Source organism: Caenorhabditis elegans, chromosome IV (genome assembly GCF_000002985.6).
Source record: "Caenorhabditis elegans chromosome IV".
Classification (NCBI taxonomy): Eukaryota; Metazoa; Nematoda; class Chromadorea; order Rhabditida; family Rhabditidae; genus Caenorhabditis; species Caenorhabditis elegans.
In genome coordinates, this window is record NC_003282.8 from 5,544,759 (window position 1) to 5,563,960 (window position 19,202).

Sequence of the window (19,202 nt, forward strand, 5' to 3'; positions counted from 1 at the left end):
TGTTATATTTTAAAGTTTGCTCAAGTTCTTTTCAATATTTGCAACGCCAATTCTTGTTCCAGATTTTTTAATTATTTTGAAAAACCTGTTGTAAATTTCAGATGTCTCATGATAGTTCAGGAGAATATATGGTCTCGCAAGTGTTGAAATGCGTGAAATTCAAGGATCTCGTACGGAAAGCACTAAACGCGGAGGCAAAATTCAGCCCGGCCTCGGTCGAATATGACAAGCGAAGGCATTCAAAATATGCGTACTTGGTTGGTTATTAGGCAGGATATGTACGAGAACTCGTACGTTTCTATATGTTCTTTCATCTTTCGTTCCCGCATGACTCATATCAGCATTATTTGATATTGCATTTACCACAATAACTTTTGTCTAAGTGCCCCGCCATTACGATAATTTCTCCATCCCATTTCTCATGTTTTAGATCTTCCCTAAGTTTTGAACTTTTCTTTTTTTTCATGTTGGCAAGTAGTACATTCATGTACATTTATAAAAGATTCGATTTTGTTCTTCCAAATTAGAACTTGTTCAAAAATTTTGAAAAAAGTACAAAAACTTATGGGAAGACCTGATATTTATAGCTTATCTTTATTACAATAACAGTCATTGTCTGACCTAAAACTTCTTTGGAACAACTGTTTTGTAAAATTGGTTTCATTTCAGGTGCACTGGCGAGGTTACGATTGGAAAGAGCGCACTTGGGAACCAGAGGAGAATCTCGAAAATTGCGAGGAGCTACAAAAGTTCAAGGAAAGAAACAATATGTCGTTGGATCATCTAACCTTCGAGCATCATTATGAGCATTCTACGTGGAGAAGGATTTCGCTAGCAAGCGAAAAATGTGTGACGAATCGATATTTGAAGACCGATGACGAGATTGAAGAAAAGAGAGCTCGGAAAAAGGCGAAACTCGAAGAACAGAACAGGAAAGAACAAGCGAAAAACCCCCATGCTTCCGCAGAAACTGAACCAGCTGTGAAGAAGAAGAAGATAGAAGGGGTAGGATCCAGAATTCCAAAGATCAGTGATCGGGAAGGAGCTGGAACATCAGGACAATCGTCTAGCAATGTTTCTACTCCTGGGATAACACCACTCGACAACAAAACTCCGAGAATGCAGAAGAAATCGAATGAAATAGGCCAGGCTTCAACTCCAGAGTGTGCAATCGCAACATTATCAATTGGCACCCCACAGCCTTCGATAATAGATTCCACCTATGACCAGTCAGATATTGCAAATGGTTCCACAAGTCCCCAGCCGCAGCCTGTTTTCAAGAGAAAAATGAATGGCCAAGATGTGTCCGATTATTCTGTTCATCAAGGAGGAACATTCAGTGACGGTAGTGCCATAGAAGGTTCCACTTCTCGTGAAAGTGAGGATATGGACTGCACTCAAGAGACGAAAAAAGCTTTACAGAAAGCTATTGAGGTATGCACGTTACAGATCCTAGATTTCAAAAACTTTACAAAATTTCAGAGCGCTCGTGAAGAATGTGAGGAGATAGAGAAAACGATCAAAAAATATCCTCTGCAAGTAACATCGTCTCGTGTTGTTACTGGATTTTCACCAGCTCTAACTCTCAGAAAATTTCGTCGTTGTCAGTCACTCGAGATGCTTTCCGATCATTTCAACAACAATGCGGAAATGGAAATTTTCGGAAAGAACTTTGAGAACTCTGTCAGATTGGATGCGGACGCAAAACCAGTGGTTATAAAGATTTATCCCCAAGAACAAGAACTATTTCTAACGAAGCAACGAAAGATGCCTTCACTTGAAATGGAGCAGCTGGTTTACGAGAATCTTGTTAAGGAAAACGCCAATAATATCAAAATAGCAATGCATAATATTCGGCCAGACAAGAATTTCGCTCAGTTGCTGGAATGCTTGTCACACGCGTATTCCAAAGATGACAATATTCGCTTCGAAACGATCTTCAACGAAGGATTCCCTCCGAGTGATGAGTACGATTGTCGAAGATTCCAGGCGATCGTGTTTCTAATAGCCTACTGTAAACACCGTCTCTGGAAAGCTGATCCCAAAGGCATGGCGATCGTGGAAGCATCCGATGCGGTGAAAGAAGGAGAAATTAGAGAGCAGCAAATCATTTGCTCTGATAGGCATAGAAAATGTGCCTGGCTGCAGGTTTTCTTGAAACTGATGCCAGACCGATTCAAATTTCTGGAAACTTCGGGACAATGCTATCACGGCTGGGAAGGAGGTAACGAGATAAAAAAGGAGAATAAAGTATTTATAAAGCATCTTTTTTCAGATGACGGGCCGTTCCGCGACGACGTATTCTTCCATTGCATGAAATATGGAGCCGAGTGTCAGAAGCGTCTATTCCTCGACTTCAACAAACCGATTGGAATCCAAGAAGAAACCGTTGGCGATTACAGTGTCGACGCAATGCATCTTCTGGCTGTTCAATATGGCAATATTCAACGAATCCCGTCCTATTTATCAATCGGTGGACTCGATATAAATGCTCTTGCAACTCACTTGCCAACAAAACGAGTGATGAGACTTCAACATTATTTGAAAGTTTGGATAGAGGCACATAAATCCGAGACGACAGCCACAGAAGATCGGAAGAAGTACTATCGATACTTGAATGATGTGATTCGACTTACCAGTGAATCGTTGGAGATTTTTCTGGAAAACGAAGTTACAAAAATGATCTTCTCGCGTATGGGAGGACGATGGAAGATTAGGAGTAAGTTTTCGTTTCCCATAAAAAATATTTGAAACTATTCATTTCAGTGGATCTCACATATCCTCACATTCTTCGATGTTCACCTCTCAGCAACAAGTCCAACGGTGGTGATGGAACTCATCAAGTATTGAGTTGTCTTTTTTATCCCGAAGCGATCGGATATCGTGATGGTTTGGAGAACTCTAAAGGAGCCGACACTGAAAAAATTGATGAGCTGAAAACAAGTCAAAAGCGATACAAGAAGATGATCGAGGAAGGGAAGGGTCGACTTGTTCTCGCCTTATATCGAATTGACATTGAGTTTCGCTGTAATCTGGCCGAAAAGGAGCAGTTTTCTTTGCCAAAATTCACTCTGATCGAAAGTGATGACGGGTTCAAAATTGAAAAGTTGACGTGAGTTTGTAGGCAGAATCTGGTCATCTGATGAAAAAAAAACTATATTTCAGATTGCTCCGTCAAACGGAAGGTCTCACTTGTTACGAAGCCGACATAGGAATGTTCGAAATGACTCCGTTCTCATCGCCGGGCTGTCGATACTTTGGTATTTCGGACAAAGCTCACGAAAAAGATCTAGTGGTTCCCGGAAATGCGCATATCGAGATGAGAGCAGAAGTTGATCAGCCGATAAGCTTTGTCACTCAACTTTTCTTCATCAAAAAGAATGTCTAATTCTTCTTATTTCCATTTCATCCTTAAACCCATCGTGTTCAATTATCCCCTCTCCTTGTTAAATGTTTGTTTTTTTTCTTTTTTGATGTTAAAATTCCTCTTCGAACACGGTCAACATCTGCTTTAAGTTTTAGAGTTCATGATACTCAACTTTCAATTGTTTCAAGATCTCCCAGTTTTCAGTTTGGATCTCTGCTCGTATTTCTCCCCCGAATCGCATTTAAGGAATATGTAGTTCCATTTTTTTCTCAATAAGCTTTTTTATTCGGTTGAAATTACTTTTTGAAGCCGAAAATAAACATTAATTTTATTCAAAATAATTCCGCTATCTAGTAATCATTCGTCTTGAATCGACTATTGGAGTTATTTTCAGATAATTTTCTGTAAGCTTCAGAAAATTGAAAAAAAAAACATTTAGTTATGTTTAAAAAAAAACGTTTTTTTTTATGAAACTCTTTATTATAAAATTGAAGAATTGCAAAAAAAAAAGAGATTTTTCCAATTTTTCAAATTCTAAATTTTGCTCCAGTTCTAGTACACATTTGAAAGTATGCATGTACATCGAAAAACTCACTAAAATCTTTCGCTCTTCATATAAAATTTTCATCAAACTGATGTAAATTCTCTCCCCGTTTTTTCGCCTTTTCCTCTCTTCGTCTTCATCAGATTCTCACGTGTTTTCATTTTTTTTCTCATTTCTTCTCTTCAGACACATACATAGATATACAAGAAAAAGCTGTCAAAACATTGTCTCTTTCTCCATAAACCTGCGTCTCTTACTACTCGCTATGAGAAAAAAAAGAAGAAAAATCTTGAAAATGTGTAAAAGTATGCATTAAAAAGCATGTGAAATCCCACCGAACACCGGCAGCCTAGAAAAATCCATTTGAAACAATTCGGCCATCAAAGTGTTCTGTTCCTTCTTGTTCGCCCCGGCGACCGATCAATTCGTTCTTTCTCTCCGCACTCACTCATTTCACTCGCTGCTGCTACTGCTGTTTCTTTTTCTTCTTCCAATTTCTACTCGTGATTGAAATGTGTATATGCGTAGGGGTGTTTATACAATTACTTTCGGTATTTTTTTTGAATTAACTGTTTCAAGCCAAGCTTTTACTATACGTTTGAAGTTTTTTGTGGTGGAGTAGTTTTTGTGGGGCTTTTTTATGTCTGACAAACCATAGAAAAAATGAGACGAAAAATCTATAGCCGAAAACCGGCAAAAATGCCAAAAACTACGTAATTCGTTTGCCCGGTAATTCAAAAATAATTTTTATTTTTCTGATTTTTTCGCAAAATTAAAAAAAAAATTATTAAAAATCTAGAAAAATCCAATAAATTTTCAAAGTTTATTCGGTATTTTTACAGCTGTTTTCTTTCATTCACAGGGCAAAACCCCCACAGCTTTATCATTTAAAAATTGCAATTTTCATCCCAAAAAAATCTTTCCCTTTAGCCACTTTTCCCATACCTCTAAATAATTCAAAGTGTAATTCCAAAACTCACAAAGTAAACCCTTCGTGTCCTTTCAAACTATATGACCTTAACCATTAGTAGCAGAAGCACTTTCGACACTTCTCATCCTCATATTTCCAGCCAAAAAAAGGAAAAAAAGAATGTATCACATTTCATTCATTTTTTAATGATAAATATTTTCCTGCGGTCGCAGAAAAGCTCAATGATCAGCTTTGACTGCACATCGAAGAGTTTTTTTTCTAGTTTTGTGCACGTTTCACTTAATTTTATGGAAACACTTGTTGAAAGTGGTCATTTTCATTAGGTATTGAATTACTTTATGTACGTTTGAATTTTATTTCGTTGAACTTTTTAATTTTGAAAAAAAAAACCTTTTTGAAAAAAATCGAACACCTAAAATTTAGATTTTAAATTTAAACAAATCAGCTCAGATTTTAGTTTGGTTTTATGCTAAAACACTTAATTTTTGAACATTTTCGCCTTTTTTTTGCATCTTTTTCAATTCATGTAACTTCAGTTAAAACCGACGTATTTACTGATGAACACTACAGGAAACAAAATTTTTAATTTTAAATTTTTTAGTATCAATTAATACATGGGTTTTTTACCCCAAACTCTATTAATAATTAATAAAGTTTTTTGCTAAAAATGACGTATTTCAACCAGAAAACTGTCAAATACTTTCTCTGAAAAAATCAATAAATACACTTCTCCACGAGGAGTACACTAGCTGCATAAATCGACACACGGTCTTGTTGGAGTTCTACAAACGCTAACATTTAGTGACAAAGTATTTAAAAATATTATCGCTAAGTGTGCTAAAGTTATCTGAATTTCGCTGCTTCCTCGAACAATTTTTGATCACTTTTTCAATTTTTCCAACTGGAATCAACCATATTTTCAGATAAATCAGATATTTTTTACAGTTTTTCACTGAATTTTAATTTCTTTTTTGTTGAAAAAATTAGAATTGATAACAACTTCCTTCCTCATTTTCTCTCATATTTTTTTTCTCAGATTCCATCGTTTCCCACTCTTCGAGTCTCAAAAATCTCCATGACGACAAATCCGATCTCTTTGCTCACACACAAGCTCTCTATCTCCTCTTCTTTTCGTCCTTTTTTCAGTTTTTATAACACAGACCGGAAACTTTACCCCTCATACACTCTCTCTGTCTATTCCAACCGATTTGCTTTTGAAATATTTGGAGGTGAAGACGAATGAACACGCGCAGGAAACAAATAAGCGAGATAGTATAGGGAGGCTATAGAGACGCAGACGTCGAAAACCTGGCAGGTTCAGTTGACTACTGTAGAGTGGCGGTTGCTGCTGATGCTGTAATAATTGCCGATTAGAAGCGCCTAGTTTTTTTGCCACTTTTTTTATAATTTGAAAGACTAGTAGTGTAATTTTAGGGTTCAATGATGTAGTTTTTGGTTTAAAATATTTTTTTAGATTGTTTTTTTTCCTTTTCTCGTTCTTTTTTCAGACATCATTATAATTTAATTTTTCAGAAAAGCAGAAAATGGACGATGAAGACATGAGCTGCACGTCCGGGGATGATTATGCCGGTTATGGAGATGGTTAGATTTAAGCTGATTTAAAAAAAAATATTTATCGCCAAACATAATTGTAAATTTGAAAAAAAAACTGAAATTCTAGATTTTTCGTTGAAAAATTTCCAATTTTCGATTTTCTTTAATTTTGAATGAACAATTTTCTGCAAAAAATCACAATTTTCTTGGTTGAAAACATTCTCGCTTTTAAAAGTAGTAGATATTTTCAGAAAATGCATTAAAAGGAACATTTTTCTGGAAAAAATTTCAATTTTCTGGCCAGGAACCTGGATTAAAAAACAAATATTTCGATTTTCTTCACAATCAGGGAAAAGTTATTATTTTTTAAAATTTAAAAACAAAAATTTGAACCATAATATAACTACAAAAATTTGTGTTTGAATTAACTTTTTATTAACTATCTAATGATTTTTTTTAATATTAAAAAATTCAAAAAATTGGCTTGTAAAGTTCAGAGCAAGAGTGCCGCTTTTCCGGAAAAATTGAAATTTTGTCAATTTTTCTTCTTTATATGAAAAACCCCATTTTTTATTTTCTCTCACAACCAATTTTTAAATTTTTAAAAATAAATGATTAATTATCTACAGATTGTATTGTCGATTTCCTGGAAAAATTTTTTTACCAAAAAAAATTTGAATACTATAAAATTTCATTAATTTCCAGAAGACTACTACAACGAAGCGGATGTAGATGCCGCTGATGACGTGGCAGTGACACCGACACATTCAGAGGAAGCTGATTATGAGTGTCTCTCTGTAAATCAAGTAAGCAATTGTATACACATTGTAAAATTAATTTAACTGAACAAATTCAGGTCGAACGGGTATTCATCGACGGTGTAAATTCACTTGTATCCAGAATTTCAATAAATGAGAAATTCGCTAGAATACTCTTACAAGCTAATCATTGGGATGTTGATAAAATAGCTCGACTCGTTCGAAATGATCGAAATGATTTCTTGAGAAAATGTCATATCGACGCAAAACCCGAACCGAAACGGAAATTATCGTCAACTCAATCAGTGTTAGCAAAGGGTTACTGTAGTGTATGTGCTATGGATGGATATACTGAATTACCACATTTAACATGTGGACACTGTTTTTGTGAACACTGTTGGAAGAGTCATGTTGAATCTAGGTAAATCGGGAGGGGTTTGCACATTTGAATGTAAAACTAACAGAAATAAACGTCTGTTTCAAAAGTTAATAACCGAAATTATTGTAAAAATTCTTATTTGATTGGTGTGTTTTTTTAAATAAAAAAATACAAAGAAATTCCGGAGAATTCAAGAATTCAGAAAAAAGGGAAAATAAATACACAAATGCATGAAATTTTTTAAAAGGAAATAATGCAAAAAAAATGCACAATCCCAAAAAAAAGCAAAATAATCAAAAAATGCTGACAACATTTTTTTGAATTTTACAAGTTTATGGAAATATTCGTGTTCGGAATTCTATTGCCAAAAGTTTACTTAAAATTATCAAATTTTTAGATCAGCGATTCAACTGAATACTATTAGTGTTCATTAATAAATATAATCAGTTAATTAAATAGAAAATAGATTTTGTAAGATTGAAAACTAAACTACAGAAAAATCGTTTTTTTTTTCAAAATTTTATTTGTATCTTCAAAAAATTCCATATTTTTTCCAGATTATCAGAAGGCGTTGCATCACGAATCGAATGTATGGAATCTGAATGTGAAGTGTATGCACCATCTGAATTCGTTCTCTCGATTATTAAAAATTCACCGGTGATAAAGCTGAAATATGAACGATTTTTGCTCAGAGATATGGTAAATTCTCATCCACATTTGAAGTTTTGTGTTGGAAATGAGTGTCCTGTGATTATACGATCAACGGAGGTTAAGCCAAAACGAGTTACTTGCATGCAGTGTCATACTTCTTTTTGGTGAGTTTTTACACTTTTTTTCTAAATTTAAAGCAGCCAAACTCGGTGAATTTCGTAAAAATGCCTTTTTTACAAAAATATTGCTTCCGATTTCCATTTTTAAATGACTTATTTTATTCGGCAAGTTTCAGAAAAATCTGTTCTTTTTCAAAACCCACTCATCAAAATTTATTGAATATTGTATTTCTAGAAAAATTAACTCTCAATTTTTTTTTCAATGTACGAACATTTTCAATCTTCTAGGTCTCGTAGAAAGAAACTAGTTTTTTTTTAATTTAATAATAAATTTTTAAAACCTGAACCCTTCCAAAACCGATCATAAACAGTTATTTGAGAAATGCCATTTTCCAATATCATAAGTTGATAATGTATATAAACATTTCTTTTGTATATCCTTTTTCCATCCAAATTTGCCATGTCACTAAACTCCGAAATTTCCCCAAATTTTTAGTGTAAAATGTGGCGCCGACTATCATGCTCCAACTTCATGTGAAACCATCAAACAATGGATGACAAAATGTGCAGATGACAGTGAAACAGCGAATTATATTAGTGCTCATACGAAAGATTGTCCACAATGTCATAGTTGTATTGAAAAAGCTGGTGGATGTAATCATATTCAATGTACAAGGTGTCGACATCATTTCTGTTGGATGTGTTTTGGTGGTGAGGAATTTGGAAATTTTAAAATTTAAATTTCATGCGAATTTTTCTTCTCGAACTACACTTCTAGTCATGAATTTAACGAATATTGTTTTAATTCAGAAAATAAAACTAACATCGGTGACTGGTTTTCGAGTATTTTAAATAAATAAAGTATAACATCTACAAAATTTGCACAAAAAAAATCAATACCTAATCTAAAATTAAATTTTTTTTAGATTGGAAAAGCCACGGAAGTGAATACTACGAGTGCAGTCGATATAAAGAAAATCCATCAGTGGCTGCTGAAGCTAATCATGTAAAAGCACGAAGAGCTCTCGAGAAATATCTTCATTATTTCGAACGATTCGAGAATCACTCAAAATCGTTAAAAATGGAAGAAGAACTGAGAGATAAAATTAGAAAGAAGATTGATGATAAGGTAAGGATATTGAAATTACAAAATTTTGCTGAAAATTTTCTGTTTTAGGTCAACGAGCACAATGGAACATGGATTGATTGGCAATATCTTCACAAGTCGGTCTCATTGCTAACGAAATGTCGATACACGCTACAGTATACCTATCCATTTGCCTACTTTCTCAGTGCGACTCCCCGCAAGAATTTGGTATGTTTTCTTGGAAAAGTTAGAGTTTAAAAGTATGAACGTTCCAGGTAAAGTTTTAAAGTTCGGCTGAAAATTTGAAAAAAAGAAAGATGTATGATTATCTAAAAAAGACTGCAATATCATTTTTCACAATAGTGACTACTGTAGAAAAAGATTTGTAATGTCATACTGCCGACTAATAGCATTATTTTACGATGATTGCTATTGAAACATAGTTTTTTTCCGAGGAATTTATTGAAAACCACATATATTTCAATAAACTTGAACCTTGCCTCTAGTTTCGAAAAGTTTCCGGTCCTTCCTTCCACTTGAACATATTCTTGTCTTCTTCTCCCAACAAGTGTATTTGTGTATTGTATTGATTCATCTTTAAATATACAACGAATTCCCTTCTTCCGTAACTTTCACAGCAGACAGAATGATACAATTCTTTGAAATTTGTATTATTGTTGTTGACAAGAAACGAATTCCTTGGAAAATAGTGGCAAACACGTGTCGCGTCATTGATCAGAATCATCCCCCGGTTTCTGTGTGTGTGTGTCTAGAATCGTTTGAAGAACCAGAAAATCTAAATCTCAGAGAGTTTCACTGATGAAAAGTGTCACTTTTTGGACACGTAGACCCTGTACTCACAGTATGGTGCCGTCAGTTAACTCTGTGGGTGGTATGAGACGGGAGAAGAAAAGAGGAAGCCAGTTTCAATGGAATACTGATTATTTGATTGATGATTCGGAAAAGTGGCATGAAACGGTTTTGGATCTCAAAGTTCAGAAGACTGGAGGTTCAAACAAGTCACGATTTTTAATGATTTGAGGATCACTGTCCAGAATTTCAGTACTCATTCTATTTCAGCTTCTTGTTGTTAAGTTCTGCTGATATTTTCTGAAAACATTCATCACACAGGAAATTAGGCAGTTTTTAAGCATCGTAGCGTACTGTGGAATACCGGAAGTCTTCCCAAACTTCTAGAAAAAACAGAAAATTTGATTCCGAATTAGAAATTGAACTCTGAATTGAAGGTGTATTCCCGCTCTAATGAGAATGCTGAACAAAATCTTCCTCTTTGATCAACTTCTTGAATATCCGAGATCTCTTTTCATGCTCATGGATTTCAGTTAGGGGTTTTCCAGAATAGTGAAGATATCGAGCTCATCATTCAGACTTTCCCGCTCTCCATTTTGCACATTCTCCAGATCTTTGACATTTCCCTTTTCCATTCAATCACTACACTTCTACACATACACACCATTCTCCTTCCAATCTCAATAATAAGTCTATAAATCCCCGTCCTTCCTCATTATCCCCCACTCATCGGACCCGTGCTGCTGCTTGCCTGCCCGAAATCCAAAATCAGTGCCGATAATCCGGCTCTCGTCCTTCTCTTTCAAATCCAGTCTCTCTCTCTCTACCGACGCAACGACTACAAAATCTGCCCAAATCTGGGGGAAGGTGAAGGATTTCAGAGAGAGAGCGAGGACGGATTAATGGAAATAAATAGTAAGAGACATACACACACACTTTTGGATATTCCTACCTTTTCGATTAATGGACATACATGGAATGGGAAGAGAGAGAGAGAGAAAATGGAAATACTAGTAGTAAAGAAAGAATTCTATGGAAATTTCAATTTGCCGGAAAAGGTGTTATGAGGAAGATTATCAAGTATGAAAGTTCAAAGCTCCATGCTAATAGATTAAGAATTTGACATTTTTGAACATCGGATTCGAGGTTCCTTATCAAGTTTGCAGCTTCTCCCTTGTAACTGAGAATAGTCTTACTGTAACCTTGCGAAGGATTAGACTTATCTCCAATTTTCAAATGGGAAACGTTCTTATCAGTAATGTTCTTTTTGAAAATGAATGTTCAAGGACAGATAGCATTAAACTCTGCTTTGGTTTCTACAGTAATCCCAGACTTCTGGATTTCAAGTCTCAAGTCTAGAGTAATCTAAACAGGGATGTGCTGCAATTTCTGACAATCAATTCTACAAAATGTTTCAGTAAAATTTAGTTATAGAATATAGAAAACATATCTGCTCTATCTGAGAATAGGTTATATTCCAGTTGAAACAATTCAAAAATTGCTCAAAAACTGCCTGAAAGTTGAAAGTTGGACACGTAGACCCTGTACTCACAGTATGGTGCCGTCAGTTAACTCTGTGGGTGGTATGAGACGGGAGAAGAAAAGAGGAAGCCAGTTTCAATGGAATACTGATTATTTGATTGATGATTCGGAAAAGTGGCATGAAACGGTTTTGGATCTCAAAGTTCAGAAGACTGGAGGTTCAAACAAGTCACGATTTTTAATGATTTGAGGATCACTGTCCAGAATTTCAGTACTCATTCTATTTCAGCTTCTTGTTGTTAAGTTCTGCTGATATTTTCTGAAAACATTCATCACACAGGAAATTAGGCAGTTTTTAAGCATCGTAGCGTACTGTGGAATACCGGAAGTCTTCCCAAACTTCTAGAAAAAACAGAAAATTTGATTCCGAATTAGAAATTGAACTCTGAATTGAAGGTGTATTCCCGCTCTAATGAGAATGCTGAACAAAATCTTCCTCTTTGATCAACTTCTTGAATATCCGAGATCTCTTTTCATGCTCATGGATTTCAGTTAGGGGTTTTCCAGAATAGTGAAGATATCGAGCTCATCATTCAGACTTTCCCGCTCTCCATTTTGCACATTCTCCAGATCTTTGACATTTCCCTTTTCCATTCAATCACTACACTTCTACACATACACACCATTCTCCTTCCAATCTCAATAATAAGTCTATAAATCCCCGTCCTTCCTCATTATCCCCCACTCATCGGACCCGTGCTGCTGCTTGCCTGCCCGAAATCCAAAATCAGTGCCGATAATCCGGCTCTCGTCCTTCTCTTTCAAATCCAGTCTCTCTCTCTCTACCGACGCAACGACTACAAAATCTGCCCAAATCTGGGGGAAGGTGAAGGATTTCAGAGAGAGAGCGAGGACGGATTAATGGAAATAAATAGTAAGAGACATACACACACACTTTTGGATATTCCTACCTTTTCGATTAATGGACATACATGGAATGGGAAGAGAGAGAGAGAGAAAATGGAAATACTAGTAGTAAAGAAAGAATTCTATGGAAATTTCAATTTGCCGGAAAAGGTGTTATGAGGAAGATTATCAAGTATGAAAGTTCAAAGCTCCATGCTAATAGATTAAGAATTTGACATTTTTGAACATCGGATTCGAGGTTCCTTATCAAGTTTGCAGCTTCTCCCTTGTAACTGAGAATAGTCTTACTGTAACCTTGCGAAGGATTAGACTTATCTCCAATTTTCAAATGGGAAACGTTCTTATCAGTAATGTTCTTTTTGAAAATGAATGTTCAAGGACAGATAGCATTAAACTCTGCTTTGGTTTCTACAGTAATCCCAGACTTCTGGATTTCAAGTCTCAAGTCTAGAGTAATCTAAACAGGGATGTGCTGCAATTTCTGACAATCAATTCTACAAAATGTTTCAGTAAAATTTAGTTATAGAATATAGAAAACATATCTGCTCTATCTGAGAATAGGTTATATTCCAGTTGAAACAATTCAAAAATTGCTCAAAAACTGCCTGAAAGTTGAAAATTATCGGAAAAATTCCACAAACTTTCAGGCAATTTTCGAGCACTTTTTGAGTTGTTCCAACTGAAATATAACGTAATTTCAGATAGATTAGATTTTTGTTTTCTATATTCTATCACTAAATTTTACTGAAACAACTAGTAGAATTAATGGTAGGAAATTTCCGCGCACACCTTTTCAATGTGGAAATTAAATTCAACAATTATCAGTTTCAAACAAATTTTTTAAATAAAATCCACGTATAATTAACTAATTTCAGTTCGAATACCAACAAGCTCAACTCGAAAAAGAAGTCGAAGAGCTCGCATGGGCGGTCGAAAGAGCCGATGGTACCGCACGCGGAGCTCTAGAAGCCCATATGCATCGAGCCGAGCACAAACGTCAGACACTTCTTCACGACTTTTTCTTTTAAATCTGTTGTTTTATAGCTCTTCTTCTAGTAGTTTTCTGTATATCCCCATGTATCTAAAAAACAATTTACCTCCATTCAAAAATGGGTCGATTTCTTTATATTCTTTTCCATAATCTTTCTGTAAAACTCATCGAAAAAAACTTCCCCATGAATACATCACACTCTTTAATTGCTCCTTGACCATTTATCTGTGATCCAATTCCCGTTTCTCCTGTTCTGTGAATTTGAAATGTTTTCTGTATAATATTTTTTGGGATTCCTGAGATCTCTCTTTTGCCCATGTTCATGTAGGATTGTTTTCTGTGTATTTCCATCATTTCTTGATTTTTTTTGTCCTGTTCACACATACTCATTTATAGTGCCTTTCTCATTTGTTATCATCACACTTTACTTATCCTGAATTTGAAATACATATTTCTATTATTATTATTATTGTTATATGTACATCTTAATTATCCATATTGAGCTTGTTTTCCTGTTTCTTCAGCCCTTTTAATCTCTTTTTCCCCGTCCGTCTCTCAATACTTTGACTGATTGAAAGTGAAGAAGCAGGAGATAATCTCTATGATATGAATAGGCTCCTCCCACTTTCTGAAGGGAGCTCGAGCTCTCATTCAAGACATCTCTGATAATTCGAATATTTCTCCGTTTTATTTCGAGAGCGGTGAGTGGTGTTGTGAATTTGGTGGTTGGATCGTTTGTTTTTAAAGTGGAAAAAGAAAATTAGATTAGTCTATTATTTTGCATTTATAAAATATGGGTGAAACAGTTTTTTTATTTTTTTTCGGATTTTTAAAAATCATCTTGAATTGATCCTTGGATAGACGAAAAAGTTCGCGAATTTTTCTCCAAAACTACGGTAGCCGGTCTCGACACGACAATTTTTTTTGTTAAATTTGAAACGGTGTGCGGCTTGAAAGAGTACTGTAGATTCGAACTTTTGTTTGTGCGGAATTTCAGTGATTTTTGTGTTTAAATTGTATACATTTTAATTTTTAAAAAATGCATATTTTTATCAACAAAAAAAATCAGAAATTATAGTAAAAAATTCCGCAGAAACAAATGTTTGAAGCTACAGTACACTCCCTTAGATTTGACAAAGTATTTGACATTGTCGTGTCGAGACCGGGTACAGTATTTTCGGCGCGAAATCGCTAAATTTCGCGTCTGAGTAATAAAAAAAAGTTATAGAGTCATAGAAAATGTTTGTGCACAAAACCGGAACGTTGCCTAAATGTGATTTTCTTTGGTTTTTATCAGTCACATTTTTTCGGTTGGCAGGTCTTTTCAACTCAAATAAGGGAAAAACCGACGAAAAAAATGTGGACAGAGCCTAATTATGATATATCACTTTAGATGATCGGGCTGTTTATCTACAGATAAGAAAAATCGCCATATCTTACGTAAGGATATCCCGTGTGCAATGCGGGAAGAGACGAGATTACTGTATGTGTCGATTTACGGCATTAATTTTGAGTTTGCATGAATCCATATATATATATATATATATCTCTTTTGTAAAAGTTTCTGTGTTGAGTTTGCATTGTCCAATGTTTACTTAAATTAGTTAAATAATTTAGTTAAATAATCCTGATGAAACTGTAATTTTACTAATCGGTGACCCTGGCTGAAAAATGTTTATTGTGACGTCATACTCTTGCAAAAACGGTTGCATTGCTCCGATATGGACAACTTCCCAGAGCAGTGCGGTTTTTGCAAGATAGCCTAAAAAGAGATTCATATTCGATTTTTCCCTTTAGACCTTTCCGAAGCTGGCCGACAATTGTCTTGAAAGGGGTTTCCAAGGGATAGGTGGCCGAGTTTTTGTATTCCGCGAACACATATTACCGTTTTGGGAACTTGATAGCCGGCGTCAATTTAAGAATACGCGGAATAAAACATAAATCAGATATTATCCTACGTTAATTCAAAATATTTTTTGAAATTTGTTTAATGTTTCAGTTCAAATTTATGTATCTTTCGCAAACGTTTCTGTAGTTCCTTTTTTGCTTTCGTGGAAGGATTCATTTTGATTGTAAAAAACAAACAAAGTTTCATCGGTTAGAACTCCAATTAAAATATTTTTACCATTTCCCACATTATAGGAACATAAGTATTCTTATTTTGAAGTTACTTTCTTGGAGAGTAATTAACGGGAAACCTTATGCGTAAAATTTTCAAAAATTAGCATGTTTCAATTGATAAGACTCACCGGATAACAAAACTATCAGTAGAATTAATTAATATGAATGTTTTTTAAAATATGCATGAAACAGTTTTTTTCTCAATTCAAAAATTATTCTGACTTAATCAAGTCATAATATTTAGCATAAATATTAAGTACACCTGGAACAGAAGTAACATTAATCGTAGTTTTTTTGACAGAAATGTACCATCGAAAATGATTACATAAACATTTATTGTAACATTTGAGTTAGTTAACTGGACCTAATGAAACTGAACATTATGGCAGTGAGTCTAATGAATTTTGGTCTCAAACTACCAAAAGTTTTCTTATATTCAGGAATACCACAAAAAAAACATTAAAAACTCCACATCCACGAGAGTTGTATTCTCAGGTAGTTTCAAATTAAACTTTTTCTTTGATAGTTTTGGTCTTAAATTCATCGGACTCACTGCCATTATAGACATTATTTATTCGGTTTTTTTAAAGAATTTATTAAAGAACTACAATATATGTTTCTTTTATTGTTGGTGGAAGTTTGCGAATTTTTAGACTAGCAGATCCTCATCTGGTAATTTTTAAAATTTACTTCCACAAACTAATTTATTTTGCTGTTCTCACGTATATAGAAAATAATTTAAAAATTAAATTTGAATTCCCGCGTAAAACCATTTGCGTGCGAAATTCAAATTCAGCCACTTTCGTCGATTTTAATGGCGAAATTTTCATTGGTGACGGATGTTCCCGTTTTTTAAATTGTTTTCATAGTTGATAAGCTAAGGACTTAATAATAAGTATTTTCCCTTTTGAGGCCTTCTTAATTATGTTCTGAAACAGTAGAAATAAGAGATTCCACCATAAATCGTGTTCAATTCGGATAATCCTTGTGTGTTCATTTTCATGACCCTTCATAGTGAGGGAATAATTGGTCTCTCTCTCTCTCTCTCTCTCTCTCTCTCTCTCTCTCTCTCTCTCTTTTTCTCTAAAACTCTCTCAATCCCTTACTTTTCAACGACCTCGACAGTATTTCAAATGTACACAGAACAATAGAAATCGCCTCGTTTCTGTTTCTCTCTCTCTCTCTCTCTCTCTCTCTCTCTCTCTCTTACTTCTTCCAATTGAATCGACAATTTTCGAAATCGAAATAGGCCACAGTGAGGAAGGCCGACGAATTGAGGGAAATACACAGAAACCCCCCGCCCCATAATCTGTAGAGAAAAAAGAGAGAAATGGGCGGAGCTTGCTTACTCTTTTGGCGCCTCCTTCTCTTTCTCTAAGTCTCACTTTCCATCTGTTCTTTCTTCTCCACATACAGTCATTCGTTGGCCTGTGCTGCCTCGTCGACTACTACTACTGCCTTCAAAAATTCTTTTATTCGTCGCCTCCCAAAAACTGTTTCGCAACTTTTCTATTTTTTTTTGTTGCTTTGGCGAGACATTTTCCTCCTTATCCCGTTCGCAATGGCACTGCATGAATTCACGGCTATGCATAACGACAGACCGCGGATCATACGGTACCATAGCGGACGGTGATGAGGTTAATGAAGTAGTGAGAGAGAGTGGGAAAAAGAGCAGGAGACATTGGTAGGTATTTTTCAAAGTAACTATATATTCATCGTGAAACAGTAAAATTTAAGAATCTATGAATTAAAACAATTTCAATTCCTCAGAAACCAACTTTTACATCCTTCATAAGAAATTTGGAACTGTTTTGGAAAATACTCATCAATTGAATATGTTGATACGAATTTTGTCTTGAAAAATAGCTTGGAGTCAGAATTAAAAAATAAAAATTCTAAACAAATTTACCAAGTGTTCGAAAAAGTATTTTCTAAAAATAATTTTATTTGTTGTTTTCTTTGCTGTGGGGATATGCATCTGAAAAATACGATATTTGGTCTCAACACGACAATTTTTTAAAAGTGAAAAAAGGAGTGCGAAAGCGTGTCGAGACCGGGTACGGTATTTTTTAAATGCTAGTACTACTAAATTCCGCATTTCTGCAGGGTACGGTAACAGTTATTTCATATGTGTTTTCAAGTGTTATCTAGAACTTTGGCAATCAAAATTTTGTCTACGATATTATGTCCGAATTAAATTGCTTTTTTTTTCCAAATTTATACACATAGTGAAACCGTAAAAATTGAACAAGTTTAATAATTTCTCAATAAGTAAACTTTGATAATTTCTCATGAGGTCTACAGAACCTGACGAAGATTTACAAACTAAAGAATTGTGACGTCAAAATATTTTGTAAATCAAATTCAGATGGCACTCTCTTTCTGCAGAATCCATTCCACTCCAAATGTAAATATTCAAATCTAGAAAGAACAAAGGAAAATATGAATTTTAGCAAAAAGGTTGACTCATTCTGCCCTTTTTTAGTGCATACACTCTTCATTTTCTTTCTTTTTCTCTTTGTGATTCAAATGTGAGCGCCTTTCCCATGGCCATTTGGGCCATTCCGAGCCATTACTATCTTCTTCTTCTGTACTTTCCAAATATATAGTCTTTTCATGCAAAAAGGCAGGCGTCAGTCAATAATTTGATTGGAACCAATTTGGAGTTAAATATGATATGGGAGAAGAGCAACTCTGAGTCGCAAGGATACTGTACAAAAAGATCGAAAATTTGAAAATAACGAGAATATGAGTGGCAGCTCCATGACAGGAAGACTTTAAAAGCTACGAGCATGGAACTTGGATGTTTCACAAAGTTTACTATTTCAGTTACATCATAAATGTTTCAGTTACATCATAAATCATTGTTGAAAAAATGTACTGTCAGAGATATTTCGCAGATCTTCTCGAACCTTCCAATATATTCCACAACCATTTTATATTTCACTTCAACAACCCTCAACACTCTGTGCCTCCATCTTGTTGTCTTCGAGGACATCGTCGGGGCGCCTCAAGATTGTTCCGATCTTCTTCGTTGCGAAAGACTTGAAGAGAAAAAGAGAGAGAGAAAGAGAGACTGGTAATTTTCGCATTAGCAATCGAATCGAACCGACTCTTCTCCTTTCTGTGGAGACAAAGGGACATTTGAGAGTCTGCCTGTGTGTTGAGGTTCGAGTCAAATAATAGACATTTATCTTTTGATTCAAAATACGATACCTCCAGGTGTTGTTAAAGATTCCATTGTGATTTTGCGAAAAATATTTTGTAGAAGTGATATTGGGGAGAGAGAGACCACTTATAAGATCCCCTTTTTCGTACCATCTGTGCCAAGTTTTCTGTATTAATTTATATAGAACTATAGAGAAATATTTGTACTTTCTAAAAACATTTCTTGTTTTGATGAAAAGTTTTGAGAAGCTGCTCAAAAACTGTATCAAATATGAATATGCCGATCACCACATTCACTCAGCTCATAGCGACT

The 19,202-nt window shown here is 34.9% G+C and overlaps 2 protein-coding genes and 14 non-coding genes across 16 annotated transcripts; 8 read left to right on the forward strand and 8 right to left on the reverse strand.

The window, feature by feature from the left end:
* Positions 1–101: 101 nt before the first annotated feature.
* cec-6 (Chromo domain-containing protein) lies at positions 102–3,701 on the forward strand (the record flags this gene model as incomplete). The annotated part of the gene is made up of 6 exons (NM_068427.8): positions 102–257; positions 670–1,434; positions 1,483–2,224; positions 2,276–2,719; positions 2,767–3,112; positions 3,166–3,701. 6 exons carry the CDS (start codon positions 102–104, stop codon positions 3,386–3,388), a joined length of 2,676 nt encoding a protein of 891 aa, NP_500828.1. The 3' UTR covers positions 3,389–3,701.
* A 2,674-nt stretch (positions 3,702–6,375) lies between these two features.
* On the forward strand, positions 6,376–14,062 carry ari-2 (putative E3 ubiquitin-protein ligase ariadne-2). Its single transcript, NM_068428.8, has 8 exons — positions 6,376–6,444; positions 7,102–7,202; positions 7,253–7,575; positions 8,091–8,348; positions 8,800–9,014; positions 9,230–9,432; positions 9,481–9,618; positions 13,485–14,062. The coding sequence occupies exons 1-8, from the start codon at positions 6,387–6,389 to the stop codon at positions 13,635–13,637; spliced, it is 1,449 nt and encodes a 482-aa protein (NP_500829.2). The 5' UTR covers positions 6,376–6,386; the 3' UTR covers positions 13,638–14,062.
* A 277-nt stretch (positions 14,063–14,339) lies between these two features.
* Positions 14,340–14,360, reverse strand: 21ur-13850. The gene has a single exon (NR_054190.1).
* Positions 14,361–15,635: 1,275 nt separating this feature from the next.
* On the forward strand, positions 15,636–15,656 carry 21ur-8439. The gene has a single exon (NR_054191.1).
* 21ur-15032 lies at positions 15,637–15,657 on the forward strand. Its single transcript, NR_054192.1, has one exon.
* Positions 15,658–15,846: 189 nt separating this feature from the next.
* Positions 15,847–15,867, reverse strand: 21ur-3255. The gene has a single exon (NR_054193.1).
* A 162-nt stretch (positions 15,868–16,029) lies between these two features.
* Positions 16,030–16,050, reverse strand: 21ur-7586. Its single transcript, NR_054194.1, has one exon.
* Positions 16,051–16,591: 541 nt separating this feature from the next.
* 21ur-9498 lies at positions 16,592–16,612 on the reverse strand. The gene has a single exon (NR_054195.1).
* A 370-nt stretch (positions 16,613–16,982) lies between these two features.
* T12E12.44 lies at positions 16,983–17,205 on the forward strand. The gene has a single exon (NR_054196.1). It is a non-coding gene; the product is annotated as an Unclassified non-coding RNA T12E12.44 (non-coding RNA).
* Positions 17,206–17,266: 61 nt separating this feature from the next.
* Positions 17,267–17,364, forward strand: mir-228. Its single transcript, NR_002387.2, has one exon. It is a non-coding gene; the product is annotated as a pre-microRNA mir-228 (primary transcript).
* Positions 17,365–17,381: 17 nt separating this feature from the next.
* 21ur-9840 lies at positions 17,382–17,402 on the reverse strand. The gene has a single exon (NR_054198.1).
* Positions 17,403–17,579: 177 nt separating this feature from the next.
* On the reverse strand, positions 17,580–17,600 carry 21ur-6620. The gene has a single exon (NR_054199.1).
* A 292-nt stretch (positions 17,601–17,892) lies between these two features.
* Positions 17,893–17,913, reverse strand: 21ur-8162. The gene has a single exon (NR_054200.1).
* On the reverse strand, positions 17,894–17,914 carry 21ur-11442. The gene has a single exon (NR_054201.1).
* Positions 17,915–18,586: 672 nt separating this feature from the next.
* 21ur-7222 lies at positions 18,587–18,607 on the forward strand. Its single transcript, NR_054202.1, has one exon.
* Positions 18,590–18,610, forward strand: 21ur-11124. The gene has a single exon (NR_054203.1).
* Positions 18,611–19,202: the final 592 nt, after the last annotated feature.

Excerpts from the sequence above, each read along its gene's own strand:
- ari-2 (NM_068428.8), top strand. The coding sequence starts at position 6,387 with ATGGACGATGAAGACATGAGCTGCACGTCCGGGGATGATTATGCCGGT. Across the intron at positions 9,015-9,229 it reads CTGTTGGATGTGTTTTGGTG|ATTGGAAAAGCCACGGAAGT; the intron begins GTGAGGAATTTG and ends AATTTTTTTTAG. Across the intron at positions 9,619-13,484 it reads CGACTCCCCGCAAGAATTTG|TTCGAATACCAACAAGCTCA; the intron begins GTATGTTTTCTT and ends AACTAATTTCAG.